This window comes from Odontesthes bonariensis, chromosome 5 (assembly GCF_027942865.1).
Source record: "Odontesthes bonariensis isolate fOdoBon6 chromosome 5, fOdoBon6.hap1, whole genome shotgun sequence".
Classification (NCBI taxonomy): Eukaryota; Metazoa; Chordata; class Actinopteri; order Atheriniformes; family Atherinopsidae; genus Odontesthes; species Odontesthes bonariensis.
The window spans coordinates 29,980,404-29,994,755 of record NC_134510.1 but is presented as its reverse complement, the minus strand read 5'-3'; the positions used below and the strand labels follow the sequence as shown (position 1 = coordinate 29,994,755).

Genomic DNA, 14,352 nt, shown 5'->3' with positions numbered 1-14,352 from the left:
ACAAAACAAGTCAGAGTACTAGTCAGGTGATAGCGTCAAACCTCAATTGAGAGACAGGCAGTTCAGCCAATCGGTTCATGTGTGGTAATCCGGACAGCCAATCAAAAGGAAGGGGTGGGACTAAAGGGCAAGTTTTTTTTTTCAAGGGAGAGGAAATCCTTAGGAAATGTGTGGGATCACGTTCTGTGTTTCTAAGTAGCTCGGGCATTATTGACAAACTACTTTTACAGCGAGACGGTAGTTGTGGTTTGTATCCATCATCCAGCACAAATCCGGGTGTGGTGAGCAACCAGCTAAAGGGGGTAAATCGGGGAAGCGACCGTCGTTAGGTCAAAATGTCGATTCAGTACGAGGTGGAACAGCTGGCTGACAGCTACGGGGTGGCGGACTCCTTCCCCAAAGATTTCGGCTACGGTGAGGAGGAGGCCGACATCGATGACAGCCCGGCGCCATCCGACAGCAAACCGAGAATCCTGCTCATGGGCTTGAGACGAAGTGGCAAGTCATCGATACAGAAGGTGGGCATGTATTTAAAAGTGTTAGCCTTTCCTCTGCCTCACGCGAGTAAACGGGACGTTAGCCAAAACAGCTAGCGAGTCAGTTTAGCACGAGTGCAAGTGATGATTGCTATCAATCATCGGAAAACACGTCTAGCTAAATGAGAGTGGAAGGAAAGCAAGGAAAGACCTGACAGCCACTTAGCTCCTGATGCTAGCTAACGTCAACCGCAGCTGTTGATTATTAACCAGATGGATAGAGACGCTCGGTGCATCTGTATTGATGTGTAGACATGTAGCATGTGACTGTTTGATTAACAACTTGTCCAATATGACACATGTTTTCGTCCCACGCAAACTGTGAGGCACAGCAGGTCTGTTCAGAGATCTTTCACATGACGGCAAAAACTGGCCACACCTTTAATTTAGTTTTCGTCTTAAATCAGTGCAACACTTTTACAGTTTGACTAACACCCTCCTTTCCTTTGTTTATAATCTTAGGCTGGATTAACTAGTCAGGAGGGGGGCTCAGGGGGGAAAGAAAATTCGCTGGGCCCCTGTGCAGTATGTACATGCACCCTGTCACCTCCAAGTTCCTCCTCCTTCAGTTCTGCTGGTCTTGTGATTTACTCAGTAGATTAAACAGGAGTCCAACTCATTCCATCTGTGGTGTTTATTGCAACGCCTTCCACCTCAGTTTTAGTGGAGATGGGCTTTACAATGGCAAGAAAATCTGATCGCGTTAGCTGGATATATCGTGAAATCGTAGCAATTCATCAAACTGCCAAATCCTTTTGACATGTTGTGAAATCTTGCAGCCCACAAACGATCTATGTTTGTGTGACCAAGGTCTCAAAATGGGACTATTTAAGGCCGACACTGTGGTTAAATTATAGATGCTGTTGTGTCCTCTTTGATATTTTATTATTTATGTCATAATTCAAGGGGGAAGCAGAATAAGCTGTACATACCCTGACATGCGAAGGGCAAACAGAAGAGAGAGAGGCACTTTTCTGTACTGAAGTGTTCAGACACACTTGGCCGTAATCCACACACCCTCAAGTCTAAGATTAATGTTCCTCTGAAAGTCTTCAGTTTGGGTTGAGAAACATGTGATTTGGCTCTTTGCTGGTTCATCGGCCTGTGATCTTTGTGGCACGCAGAATGTTTCAAAATGGAAGTGGTGGAGCAAACTCTCCTCAGCCTTCCACTGCTGCTTATTTTCTGCATCTAAGGGCATCGTTAGGCTTCGAATAACACGTGACTGTAGTCCAACCGACGGCCGTGGCCTTACTATCCCTGTTTTAAAGCATGCGGATGAAAAATGCTGAGTGAAGTGATGTGTTGCATCAGAAGGGTGAGTCTGCAGGGTTTTGCCCTTTTCCCTCCTGTTCAACATGTGATGTCCAGATGATGTCTTTGTGCTGGAATCATAAAGCCAAAACACAGCACTGCTGTGACATTCTTTCATTCTTTTAATCATTTACATTATGCAAGATTTAACATGTTGTAAGGCGACCAAATGCAATGGGTTGCTACATGTGTGTGAGAGTGCGCTCAATGTATGAGGTTATGCTTATGTAAGGCTTAAGGTGTCCTGCAGAAAAGAATGATAAAACTCGGGGGAGAAATATGCACCGTCACTCCTGATCTGACAGGGATACACAAGCATATGTTGCATCTGGTCTCGGTGAGTTGATACATGTTTCTAATTTGGCATGATTTTACAGGAAAAGGGGGCCGTCTCTGCTGAACAGCTTGTAAAAGAATATATTTTTAAAAAAAAAAGCGAAATTTACTCACTTACTCTTATCCTTAAATGATTTATCGTTGGAGAGGAGACTGAAATGAAATAGTTTTTATACACTTTCTCTCGGTCTAAGCTGTGGAATGGGGTCTCTAATCCCTTAAAGAGCTCTCTGAGCGTAGATGCCAAATTAAATATGTGTGTAGCAGAAAGGGGTAAATTCTGGAAACAAACTAAACCAACGCATCTGATTAAACGTAGCCTTACTTGGTGAATTGGCTTCAGATCACAGACCAGTGGGGTGCAGTACTGAAATGTTGATCAGGAGCACAAGGTTGTGTAAGTGCAGTGTCCGAGTTTGATTTTGGTTCGGAAGCTTTGAAGTTAGTTTGTACACTTTTGTCTTTCCCATATATTTTATCCTTCTTTACGTTGCAAGCTGCTTAATAACTGAAATATTAGTTCTTTTTTTTCCCTGCACATAATTAGTCAACAAGTCTGAATCATGAGCAACATTCTGATTTCAGGTGGTGTTCCACAAAATGTCCCCCAACGAGACCTTGTTTCTGGAGAGCACCAACAAGATCTACAAGGACGACATCTCCAGCAGCTCTTTTGTCAACTTCCAGATTTGGGACTTCCCCGGCCAGGTTGACTTCTTCGACCCCACCTTTGACTACGAGATGATCTTCAGAGGAACCGGGGCTCTTATATTTGTCATTGACGCTCAGGTGAAGAACAGAAACTGTTCATCTTAATCTCACATGGCCTTACACGCAGGAAGTTATTCTTTCACAGCAGCAGTTTTCTTTCTTTCTTTCTGTTTTTTTTTTTTTTTATTTTTTTTTATTAAACTTCTGCAAAGAAAGGTTGGCCTCCAAATGTGCTGACTAAATGCGCTGCGTTTTACTTTCCTTTTTCCCTCTGGGCTTACAAATGGACATTTTATTTGATGAAGTACAAATCAGACAACAATCTGAGTCACTGTGTGGCATGCGTGCCGTTTCATGACGGTGAAAAGGCGCACGCATAAAGGAAACAAACTTTTGTAGTGCTCACGGCTAATGGACGGCAGAAACTCATTTTAACCCTCCAGTGAACTTTGAGATGAACACTCAGAGGAGTTTGGATAAATTACATGCTGTGGCTTTTATGCGAGCGCTATCAACATCACCCTGAGTGCTCTCAAGAAGTTATCTCGGGTACAATAGAAGCCCCAGCAGATGAGATTGCAGGCTTTATTTGTACTCGAGGTGCATCAGATTGAATTTGTTTCAGCTGTAGGTCACAGAGCTGAGTGGTTCTCCTGTTGTTGTTTTAGTAAGACAATGCAGAAGCTGATTTCCTCATACCTGGTGTACAGCTAATGAGACTGTGCACCCTTCGTCTGTCCCAAAGCAACAGTGTTGGCACTGTAACACGCAGGCAGCTCGCATGGTTTTCAGTCCTGCTTGTGTACTTTTCGAACGTCTACGACTAACGGCATGACCAGATTTTTATTTTTGAATGTCCACTGTTTAATGAATGCAGTCCCAAAGGGTATGACTTATCTTAAATTGAGACTTTTTGACCTTTTCTTCTGTCTTGTTTGGTGATTGGCGTTTTGTTTGCGTGCTCTTATCTGTTGTAGGATGATTACGTGGAGGCTCTGGGGAGGCTCCATCTCACTGTGTCGCGGGCCTACAGGGTCAATCCGGAGATCAACTTTGAGGTGTTTATCCACAAAGTGGACGGCTTGTCAGACGATCACAAGATCGAAACGCAAAGAGACATCCACCAGAGAGCCAATGATGATCTGGCAGACGCGAGTTTAGAGAAGCTGCATCTGAGGTACGTTTAGTTTAACTTCTGTTCAGAAAAATTCTACTTAAACGTGTGCAGGCACTGAGGGTGTTCATATATGTGCAGGTATCCTGGTTATTTTTGTGTTCTGGTTGAATATCTTTCAGAGGCCCTTTTTTCTGGTTGTATTTTTAATAGAAGGAACGCAACAAAGGAAAAATAAATGTACAGTTGTGGGTAGTGTGTCCACAAAGCCTTCTCATTCACACGGTTGAGAGTTGACTATAGCTCACAACAAGCTAACGGTGTGCGGTGATATAAGCACAATACTGACGAGCAACATTCAGTCTGTGTGGTCTGTTCTTACAAATGAGCTCATCTGTGACGGAGCCGCTTCTCGTCCACTTTCTCGCTCACAAGGGTGACGGTTTCTGCCCGTACGATTTGTTGCTTAAAAAGTGTCAAACGTATCATCAGGGCAGCATTAAGAAAATTTATGATCTTGTGGTTTGCAGAATTTTTGCCATTTCCATCAACCTTTTCAAATGCTTTACTGAGCCAGGCAGGCAAATTTTATTCTTGCTTGTGACAGGTAAATGGACGTGTAAACTGTCTGATTGAACAAGTTTTTATCCAAAAAAAAGGCCTTCATTTCTCAAAATGTCTTAAATTCAAGTTGGGAAAGCCTAAAAAAAAAGCCACGGGTAACAAAAACAGTGCGATTTTATGATTTTCTTATCTTATAATGAGGGGAACTAACAACACTTTTCTGTTTTCGGGGGACAGTTGCACACACACACATGAGCAGCTAACCCTAACCCTAAAAAAAAAAAATTCTGGAAAATCCCAAGTTGGCATTGGGGTTTATTCCAGTTCAAGATGATGAATAGCAGGCCCTCTGTTCTTTGTGGAAAAATCTTTCTCAAACTGTAGAATTAATTGGTTTTAATCAGATGAAGACACTGGTTTATATCGACAAATACAACCAGCCTATGAAGCTGTTACAGTAACCGTTACAAGTAAGAACAGGGATTGTGTCATTGTTTCTCTCCACCCTTTATAGTTGCCTCTTTCTGTTGTATAAACTTACAAAATTGTCCATAAATCTGAATAATAGGTGTCACTGAATGCTTTTTCTTTGTTGGCAATTTGTGATACTGTGAAGTTACTCTTAAGTGTACTTCTAAGTGGCATAAAAGAAAAAAAAAAGTCAAGGCTTAAATCTTGCTTACAGTAACTTGCTCCACAGTTAGTTATTTTTCTAACAGTTGTGCTGCTCGTCCATGGCTAATCAGCTGACAGATTGTTTATGGAACTGTTGAACTTTTAAAATGGGTATTTTACTGTTAAGTCGGTGGAAATTGATTGATACAGATACATTAAACGTCTCTTTTCAAAGACTCAAACCTGCTCTACCTGCCTCATTAATCCGTACCTCGGAGCAAACTTAATGCAGAAGAAGCCGTCACCAGGATGTGGGCTGCTTATTTGTAACTTAAACTGTTTTTTTTCCCTCCCCAGTGTTGTGCTATCACATGACAGAGGTGTTAACATGTCAGCCAACTACAGTTTTAAGTTTGAAAGTGAAAACTCTGCTGGCTTCACAAACAGTTAAAATCCCAAACGTCTGTTGTCAGAATTAGAAGCTGAGAAATTGTCCTGTAATGACTTTAAGACGCATCAATAACTGCAAATTCTGAAAGTTGCTGCGGTTCCTGCACATATAAGTTATGCAGTAGTCTTTCTCTCTGCTGCATGTCCTGCATACTCTCATGGTCCTGTGAGATTACTCTCTGAAGACGCAGCGACCCGTGCGTCAGACACCAGAGCTGCTGGGACTGAGCATCCAAACTGCAGACTTTTTTTCAAATGTCTGTTGTGGCTTATTGGCCAAAAAAAAAAGAGACGTCACATGCCAGACTCAGCCCCGCATCAGTGTGTGCTTCGACTCATTAAGCTGAATTGCAGAATCAGCTGTGACGTCGGCATCAATGGTTAGAGTGGCTTACTCACAAAGCCCGTTTAACTTCTGTTACTACCTCTCTTACCAGCTCAGAGGCGGATCATCTTCCACCCCCTCCATTCCACCTTTGTACTTTCACACATGATAGTCCGGCTTCAAAGGCATATGTGAAAAGGCCTTCAGTTTCTATATAATTTGGAAAGTTAAAGTCAACATCTACTGTTGGGTTTGTGTTCCTTGATCTTATTGTACGAAGTTCAAATCGTGTGTTTTTTTTTTTTTTTAAGAGAGAAAATACTTGAATAAAATTGAGTTGGTCATAAAGACCGAGTAAAGGCTTCTACAGTACCATGGCTTTTGCCATTATACACTGTAAACTGATTATCTCTTGTTTCAAGCCATAGTTTGATCATTTCTGTCCTTGGGAAAAAAAAAAAAAAATCTTTTGGGGTTTTGTTTCAGACCTTGTCTTTATTAAAATTAATCAAGCAATTACAAGATCACGAAACTGCTTGATTTGATACTAATAAGAAAAAAGAAAAGGGCAACAAGTGTTGTGTTGTGTAGCACATTAAACAGGCTGAGCCCGGCCGGCTCTGCAGCAGCTTTGCCAATAACATCAAGGCCGTTTTGGCACACGCAGCAGAGTTTTTATGTTGGGTGAGATTGTTGTTTATTACATTTAGACAGCTAGAGCTATCCTGGATATATATTGGAGCCTGGAGAACTTGTGCTGTAAAATTGACTGTCTGCCAAGTGTATGCAGACACCTCCATTTAGCTCAAACCACTGCTTCTTCAGACACTAAGCTCTTAAGTTCACGAGCCCTGTGCGGCCAGTTTTGCAGCAGTCAGACGGATACAGTGTTTGTGCCGAGTAAATTGTTTAAAATGCTTTCATTGAGACTTTTTCGTTCCTGCATCTGTTAGACATGAGATCTCGTGACTGTCTGTATTTTTACCTGGTTTCATAGGCATTTTAAGGAAGTGCATCTTATAAGTATTTGCTTATTCACTTCCTTTTTTTTTTTTTTTTGTCCGTCTCATTCAGCTTTTACTTGACAAGTATTTATGACCACTCCATCTTTGAGGCCTTCAGCAAAGTGGTGCAGAAGCTCATCCCACAGCTCCCCACCTTGGAGAACCTCCTAAATATCTTCATTTCTGTAAGTAGACATCGTCCAACTCTCCTCTGGGTTTTTGTCATTCACAGTGTGGTTTTGTGTGCGACAGCCTTCCTGATGTGAGTCACCGCCTGCCCCGAGGGGGTGATACGGTGAGCACTTCCTCCAGACAATGCCTTTAAAGGGACAGTTCTGGGTTTTTGAAGTGGTGGTTGTGTTCTGTGCTCATGAGTAGTTGATGCCTTACCTGCAGCGGTCAGAAGGCTGTATGTCTGGAGGAAATCCCCATGGTGGAGTCTTTTAACAGCTACTGAGATCAGGAACAAAATGAGAGCGGACTTTCATCTTCTAGAATGACTGAAACCTGAAAAAAAACTTTCAAAGCAGCTCAGCAAACGTTGTTGTTGTTGTTGTTTACAGTGCTTCACTTTTGCCTCAGACCATTGTTTCCTCCGTCACTATTTTCTCAATTGAACACCGTCCGTGATCCGTGATGCTCCGTGTTACTACGTGCACTACAGCTGCTCAGCCTATGCTGCCGCCGCTGATCAGTCCACCAGAGGTTGTATCAGACTTGTTGGATATTTATAACAGGCTATGTGTTTGTGCTTTAACAGGTTGTGCCAATAAAGCGACATCCAGGTCACCATATAGATTTCGTAATCCCTGATTTTTTTTTTTTTTTTTTTTTTTTTTTTTTTTTTTTTTTTTTTTTTTTGTTTTTTAAATATTTATTTATTTATTTATATATATATTTAAATTCATTTATTTGTTTACATTTTTATTTATTTATTTAATTTTTTTTTTGGGGGGGGGGGGATTAAACCAGCAGAACTGTAAGTCACAACTGATCAGCAGCAGGAAACGCTGTGACGTGGAGCAACATGGACGGTGTTTGGTTGAGAAAATGGTGACAAAGTAAACAACAGTGTGACGCTGTGTAACCACAATGTAGTGTTCAGCTGAGCTGTCATGTTTTGAGAATTGAGACGGTGCTCTGACCGCTGTGCACTGCAGGTAAGGTACCAACTACTCATAAGTGCGTCACACAACCCCGAACTGTCCCTTTAAAGCTCTTTCAGGACATATTTGTGTCCTGCTGCTTGTTTTTTATAAAGCCAATCATTTCACAGAAGAGTTGTAAGTTGCACCTGCTTTGAAATGCATTTGATCAGTTCCTAATTACATCCAAAAGACGACAGGAAGAGAATGATATGATCATCACCTTCTTAAACATGAGATTTATCATTTAGTTGTTCACCCTTTCTGCTGGAGTTGCCATGTTTGCAGTCTGCAGGTTTTTCAACTTTAGAGACACTTTTGAGTTAAATGCAACCTTTAGTTTTATAAACACTGCCAGGCTCTGGTTTGTGTTGCATCTTGCATAGATGGCAATTGTTTTAGCAGGATGTGCACCGAAGAGCCAGATCTGGCTCTTCGGTGCACATCCTGCACATTCCTTTTCCTAAAAAAAATTTGCACCTGTGCAAAGCTTGTCCTCCTGTTTTTAGGAGTCGCAGCTCGGACTGGCCTGTGAACTTTTTCTGTGGTGTCATGGAGTCTTAGTTCTAGATGTTACAGTTCAGAAATAAGGCGCTGAAGCCCTGATTTTTTTTTTTTTTTTTTTTTTTTTTTAACTCTTGTTGTTCGACTCGTCTGGAATTACTTACAAGACTCGGGTCAAGTTGTCTGTGTGATCTGTTGGCGCTCCTCTTACCAGTGTAGTTTATGGATGCGTTGTGGGGAAGGCAGGGATCCGATGTGCTGGGAGGGTTTCTATGGAGCATTTTCGTGTAACATGATGCCCTGTAATGTAGTATTTTTCACTTGATCCTGTATCAGGATTGAGAAGGTATCATGATTTGTGCATCATGTCACAGCAGCCTGTTCTTGGCTAATGGAAAGAGATTTAAAAAAAAAACTAAAAAAAAAACTTAACGAATTTGGGCTTTCGTGGTTTAAAGTATGTCACATTTTATTAGATAGAAATTTAGAATAAAAGCTAAATAAGAACAAATCGCCAAGTTAACAATACATTTTACTTGGGCAATGAATTGAAAGCATTTTCCTGCTGGTTCAGCAATGAGAGGGTGAAGAAAACAACAAATAAGCATGTAATACTTTAGAATCAGAAAAGATTTTATTGCCAAGTAATTTTCACATTACAAGGAATTTGTTCTGGTCTGATTGGTACAAAAAAATATGTAATATAATAAAATAAAATAAAATATATGTACAAAGTAATTAGTGAAATGAAGAGCTGAGGGCTGAAGAGTGCCTTAATGTACCTTTAAAGGAAATTGTTCTGTAACGACTTTGAACAAAGCATTGTTTGGCCGAGTGTCTGCAGCATGCTGCTGTGTTGTTGTCCCCCTCATCCTTTGATGGCACCACGTCCCACTGACTCGGTTATTTTTGTGAGTTGCAGCTTTTGTATTCATGCAAGGAAAATGAGAGCTGTGTGTATGTTATCTGTAACTTATAAATATAGCTGCAGCAGTTGCAAAAATCATCTCAGTAATGCTGTCTGTACCCATGTGCTAATTAGCCCGGTTTCTTAATCATATTCTAATTTCTTTGTTTTCTTCCCCATTTGTTTCTCTTGTCGTCACTGACAGAATTCAGGGATCGAGAAGGCCTTTCTGTTTGATGTGGTCAGTAAGATCTACATCGCCACAGACAGCTCACCTGTGGACATGCAGTCCTATGAACTGTGCTGCGATATGATCGATGTGGTTATTGACGTCTCGTGCATATATGGGTGAGTGCGTTTTGGTTTTCTTGGAGGTGTGTTTGCTCAGCAAAAAACATGGTCAGAACTGCGTATCAGAGGTTTCAATTCATTTTCAGTTTAAATTTGCATTATATATTTTAACTACAGGTTTGGTTAAACCTTCAATAATTTCTTTATGGTTTAAGATATGCGGTGGAGTTCATCCATGTGTGTCTGAGGATACTTTCAGTGAAGCAACAGTTGAATAATTAATGACCTCACAGATGAGCTGCATTTTATTTCCCGTACTCCCCACCCGTCCTAAACATTACTCTGTTTTTGTGCTGCACTAGTCTGAGGGAGGATGGCAGCGGCAGCGCCTACGACAAGGAGTCGATGGCCATCATCAAGCTCAACAACACCACTGTGCTGTACCTCAAAGAGGTCACCAAGTTCCTGGCCCTCGTCTGCATCCTGCGAGAGGAGAGCTTCGAGCGCAAAGGTAAGCGCTTCACCTGCACGCGTTAAAGATTGTGTTTGCCCTGGTTCTGGATATTTTCACAAGTTGCCTTTTTTAAGAACAGTCATCCAAGTGGGTTAAAGAAGAATGGAGTGAGATGCTGTCAAAAGCCAACATCATACTTCCCCAGTTTCAATGTGCTGCAGTGCAATAAGGGGAAAATTCAGTGATTGTGGTATTACTCTTTCATGAAATTATAGGATTTGTTAAAAGGTGGAAAATGATGGGTTCTACACTTCCATATGTATCTCAGTAGTATATTTAGCTACAGACGTGTCAGTGTATAAAGGTACAGTACACTAAAGTCAATGTTTATACTCGGATGTTTGTGCTCTTTAGTTCTTATTCAGGTGACTGTAGATTTCACACGTGATGCAACATATGCATACAATTATGCATCATACTTTTATCTTTGAAACCCATGGTTCAGCTTGCTCCATTGTTTTCAAACAAGAGATGATTATTTTGAGAAGATTTTTATAAATATAAGGGCAAAGTCGAGGTTGAACCCTGCAAGTGGTTTTTATGTCTTGTTCCTGATATTTGTCTTACATCATGTAGAAGTTGTTTTATTTTTTATTTTTTTTTGGTACGTGAAAAACACAAGCTGTAGAATACAGGGATGTGAAGAGAAACTTAAACTTTTTCATTTTTTTTTCACTAGCTTTTCTTTTCTTAAACCTGTTGAATACCTAAAGTGTGTATTTTGTTTTTTTTCTCCTCAGGATTGATAGACTACAACTTCCACTGTTTCCGGAAGGCCATTCACGAAGTATTTGAGGTGGGCGTTTCCACTCAGCGGCCACTGGGGTCTCAGGCGGTGGGCTCGCCCTGCAACAAGGCTGTCGCACTGAATGGCACGCCGCGCAACACTGTCTAAACACTGGTGCAAGATAAAAAAAATAAAAAGACGCAAAAAGAGGGTAGAGGAAAGGAAGGATGGAGAAGGGTCAGGGAGCCTGTGGAGGAGAGACTTCTAAGCTGGGGCTCATCAGTGCACCAGTTACAATCCTAATGCTCCCAGCACCTAGAGCACTGAGAGGCCTGGAGCCCAGAGAGTGTGTGAGCAGCACTGGAGCACAGGGGCATCTGTTTTAGGTGAATGTAAAGCACTGTGTTAGCTGCGAGGAAGTCGAGAAAGTTGAACTTTACCTGGACAGTAAAATTGTTCAGGAGCTTTCTTTTGGATTTCCAAAAGCAGTCGAAGGCTGTGACAATTAGCTGCTGGCTCTTCTATGTGAGGAGGAAAAACAACACCTTCTGACCTCTGCTGGACAAACTGTGATGTCAGGATCCTGTCTAGTGATGAAACCGACCACTTCTGTGCTGAAAAAGATGGTGGATGTGAACTGCTAGTCCTAACCCACACATGTTAAGAGATGGCCTTATGTAGATAAAGCTTGACTGCAGTGCAAGCTTTCTCTCACCACCACCCACCTCACCCTACCTGGATGCTGCCCAAAACTTGCTTTTTGGTTCCACTTGTGAAGGGAAAACAAAGGTTTGTGACTGAAAAGGGATTGTGCTGTCCATCTTACTTGGTTGTGTGTGTGTGTGTATGTATGTGTGCAGGCATCTGTATGTATGACAGTTTGTGTGTGTTTCAATGGAAGGTTTTGATTGGGTCCCAGACTGGCCCCTTGTCTGCAGTCCCTCATCTGGATAACAGCAGCTTAGCATAATTAAACTCTTCTCAATCATTTAAACTAATTTTTGTGTTTGCTCCAATGAAAATCAAACTTTTTATTGGCTTTATGTTGGTTCTGAAAAGGAGTTTGGCTGGAAATTTGAACATAGTCATTGTACAAACACTGCCAAAATGATTTAATTTAATCAAAACCATTGAGAATATGCCATGGTTTCAACTTCAGAGAAATCTGGTTGAGGTGCAGGACTGATGAAGGAGATTTGGTTGCAAGTTGCATGCATTTCAACATACAGCTTCAGTCCTGCACAAAATTATTAATCTTTTTTCGTATTTAGTTTGATCACAAGGGTTCACAAGAACAAAAAGTACCCATTCCAAGCATGCATACATCGATGTGTTGTTACCTTGTATTGTTCTCAGCCGTAACACTGCTCATTGTAATTGAAGGTAAGAATAAAATGAAATTAACTAAGAATATTAAAGAGATGAAGCTGGAGAAAAGACCAAATTTCATTATTGTTGCCATAACAGTAACGCTGACAATGTCCATGCTTTTTTTTTTTTTTTTTTTCCTTCTTTTTTTTCCTCTGTTTAACTCAGTTGAGAGGTCTGGTTGAATAAAGAGACCAGGGGCCTGTACTACGAATCAGAATTGGTGGCTCTGTGAGGTAACCTCGGGTTTATCTCAGGGTTACGAAGGTGGCTCATGTGATGCGGGGGTGTGTCGCCATCTCAGCGCTTTGGCTTTTGCGTCATATCATCTGAGAGAAACGCTTCTGTATAACAGGCTGATTTAAACTTGTCAACTTCATATGCTTTAGAGCTGTCACTTCTTCAGCTGGTCATTTTCATTTTCTTAACATTTGAACTCACACATATGTTTTATCTGTATTTTTTAGCCCTGGATGTTGTAAAGGTTATTTTAAGCATACAGGGTTGCATACAAAAGCAGGCTAAAATAATTCACCCCCGACATGTTTAAAAAGAAAACATTTTTTTAAAAAAGATTTCCAATCTTAATTGTAGTCAGATCTAATTGTGCTTTAATTATCGGGCAGGAGAATTAATAAGCTTCTTGATTTATACATTTTCTTAGCTAATTATTATTATTATTATTTTTTTTTTTGCTGCCTTAGACTTCAGCAACTCTGCATCTGTATCTTCACACATTTCATTAGCATATTTTCTTGCTCTTCCTGTGAGAAATGTCCAGCTCCAAATTAATGTTTGATTCGCCATCTGGTGCCAATGTAACCCTTTTAACAGAAACGCACAAGGCCAAAGTGGGAAGGCCTTGTTGAGCTCGTAATCAGTCGTAACCAGACACCGCTTAGCATGTTCCCGATTGTTAGGATTAGTTTTGCCAGATAATTATAAGATACTCTGGATATGTTGAGTCTGCTTGGTAGTACAGGCCTGAGCCAGGAACCAGGATTACCACATTGTCTAGATAACTTTCCTGAGTCGAACGTACAGGGAGTGTGTGTTTTTATTCAGCAAAGTTAAACGGGGATCTTCTTGAACCTGCTTGAAACGGGCCCAAGATTTCATCGAGTTTATCAGCCACCTGAAATAAAGTCACCTCTTCATTGTTGCACAACAGAACCGTGACGGATGATTGATTTAATGTATTGTGATGCAATACTGTGTGAAATAAATGATTAAAATACTGCTTTTCTTTTTGTATTTATTGGAAAATGTTGGGCTGTTGGAGAAGCCAAATAATCTCGAAATTATCTTGATGAAAATGGCTCAAATGAGAAACTGGCCACGAGAATGACTATGAATTCAGAAATGTTTAGATTCTGCTTGCTTCATTTTTAATTTTTTACACCAAACAGAAGGCAAAACTGCTAACTGTCACAAGGTGGTGCTGCAGGACTGCTGAAACTATACACCACAACGTAGGCTATTCTTGTTCCCTCTCCTCCAGGAACAATAACTGTTTGTTTTTTTTTGGCGAGCATGCATCAGTTGCTTCAACTGGTGAATTATACAGCCTGTTGAAACAGGACCACAAATATCAGCAGCATCTAAAATGAAAGCGGGAGCCCCATTAAGCGCACAATTACAGAATAAACTGGATTACTTGTTGATGAAACGGGATCCAATTAATAAAGAAGTCCATATTAACCATCAAAATGATCTTTATAACATTTCATTTTCTCAAATATCTTCAGCGATTGAATCGAAAGCTGTAAATTTACAGTTTCTTGAGTTGGCTCTTGTTCAGATGATATTGTAATGAGTGAGAAGGGGCAGAGGAAACATCCCCCCCTCACTGGTTTAGTGCATATAAAAACAACTGTGAATAGCTTCACCATGCAAGTTATTCACCAGTTAAGTTAAATAAGCCTCA

General features: G+C 40.9%; 1 protein-coding gene across 1 annotated transcript; it reads left to right on the top strand.

The window, feature by feature from the left end:
- The first annotated feature begins 103 nt into the window (after positions 1-103).
- rragca (Ras-related GTP binding Ca) lies at positions 104-13,663 on the top strand. Its single transcript, XM_075466032.1, has 7 exons — positions 104-518; positions 2,772-2,975; positions 3,875-4,074; positions 7,040-7,154; positions 9,731-9,873; positions 10,179-10,327; positions 11,071-13,663. The coding sequence occupies exons 1-7, from the start codon at positions 336-338 to the stop codon at positions 11,223-11,225; spliced, it is 1,149 nt and encodes a 382-aa protein (XP_075322147.1). The 5' UTR covers positions 104-335; the 3' UTR covers positions 11,226-13,663.
- Positions 13,664-14,352: the final 689 nt, after the last annotated feature.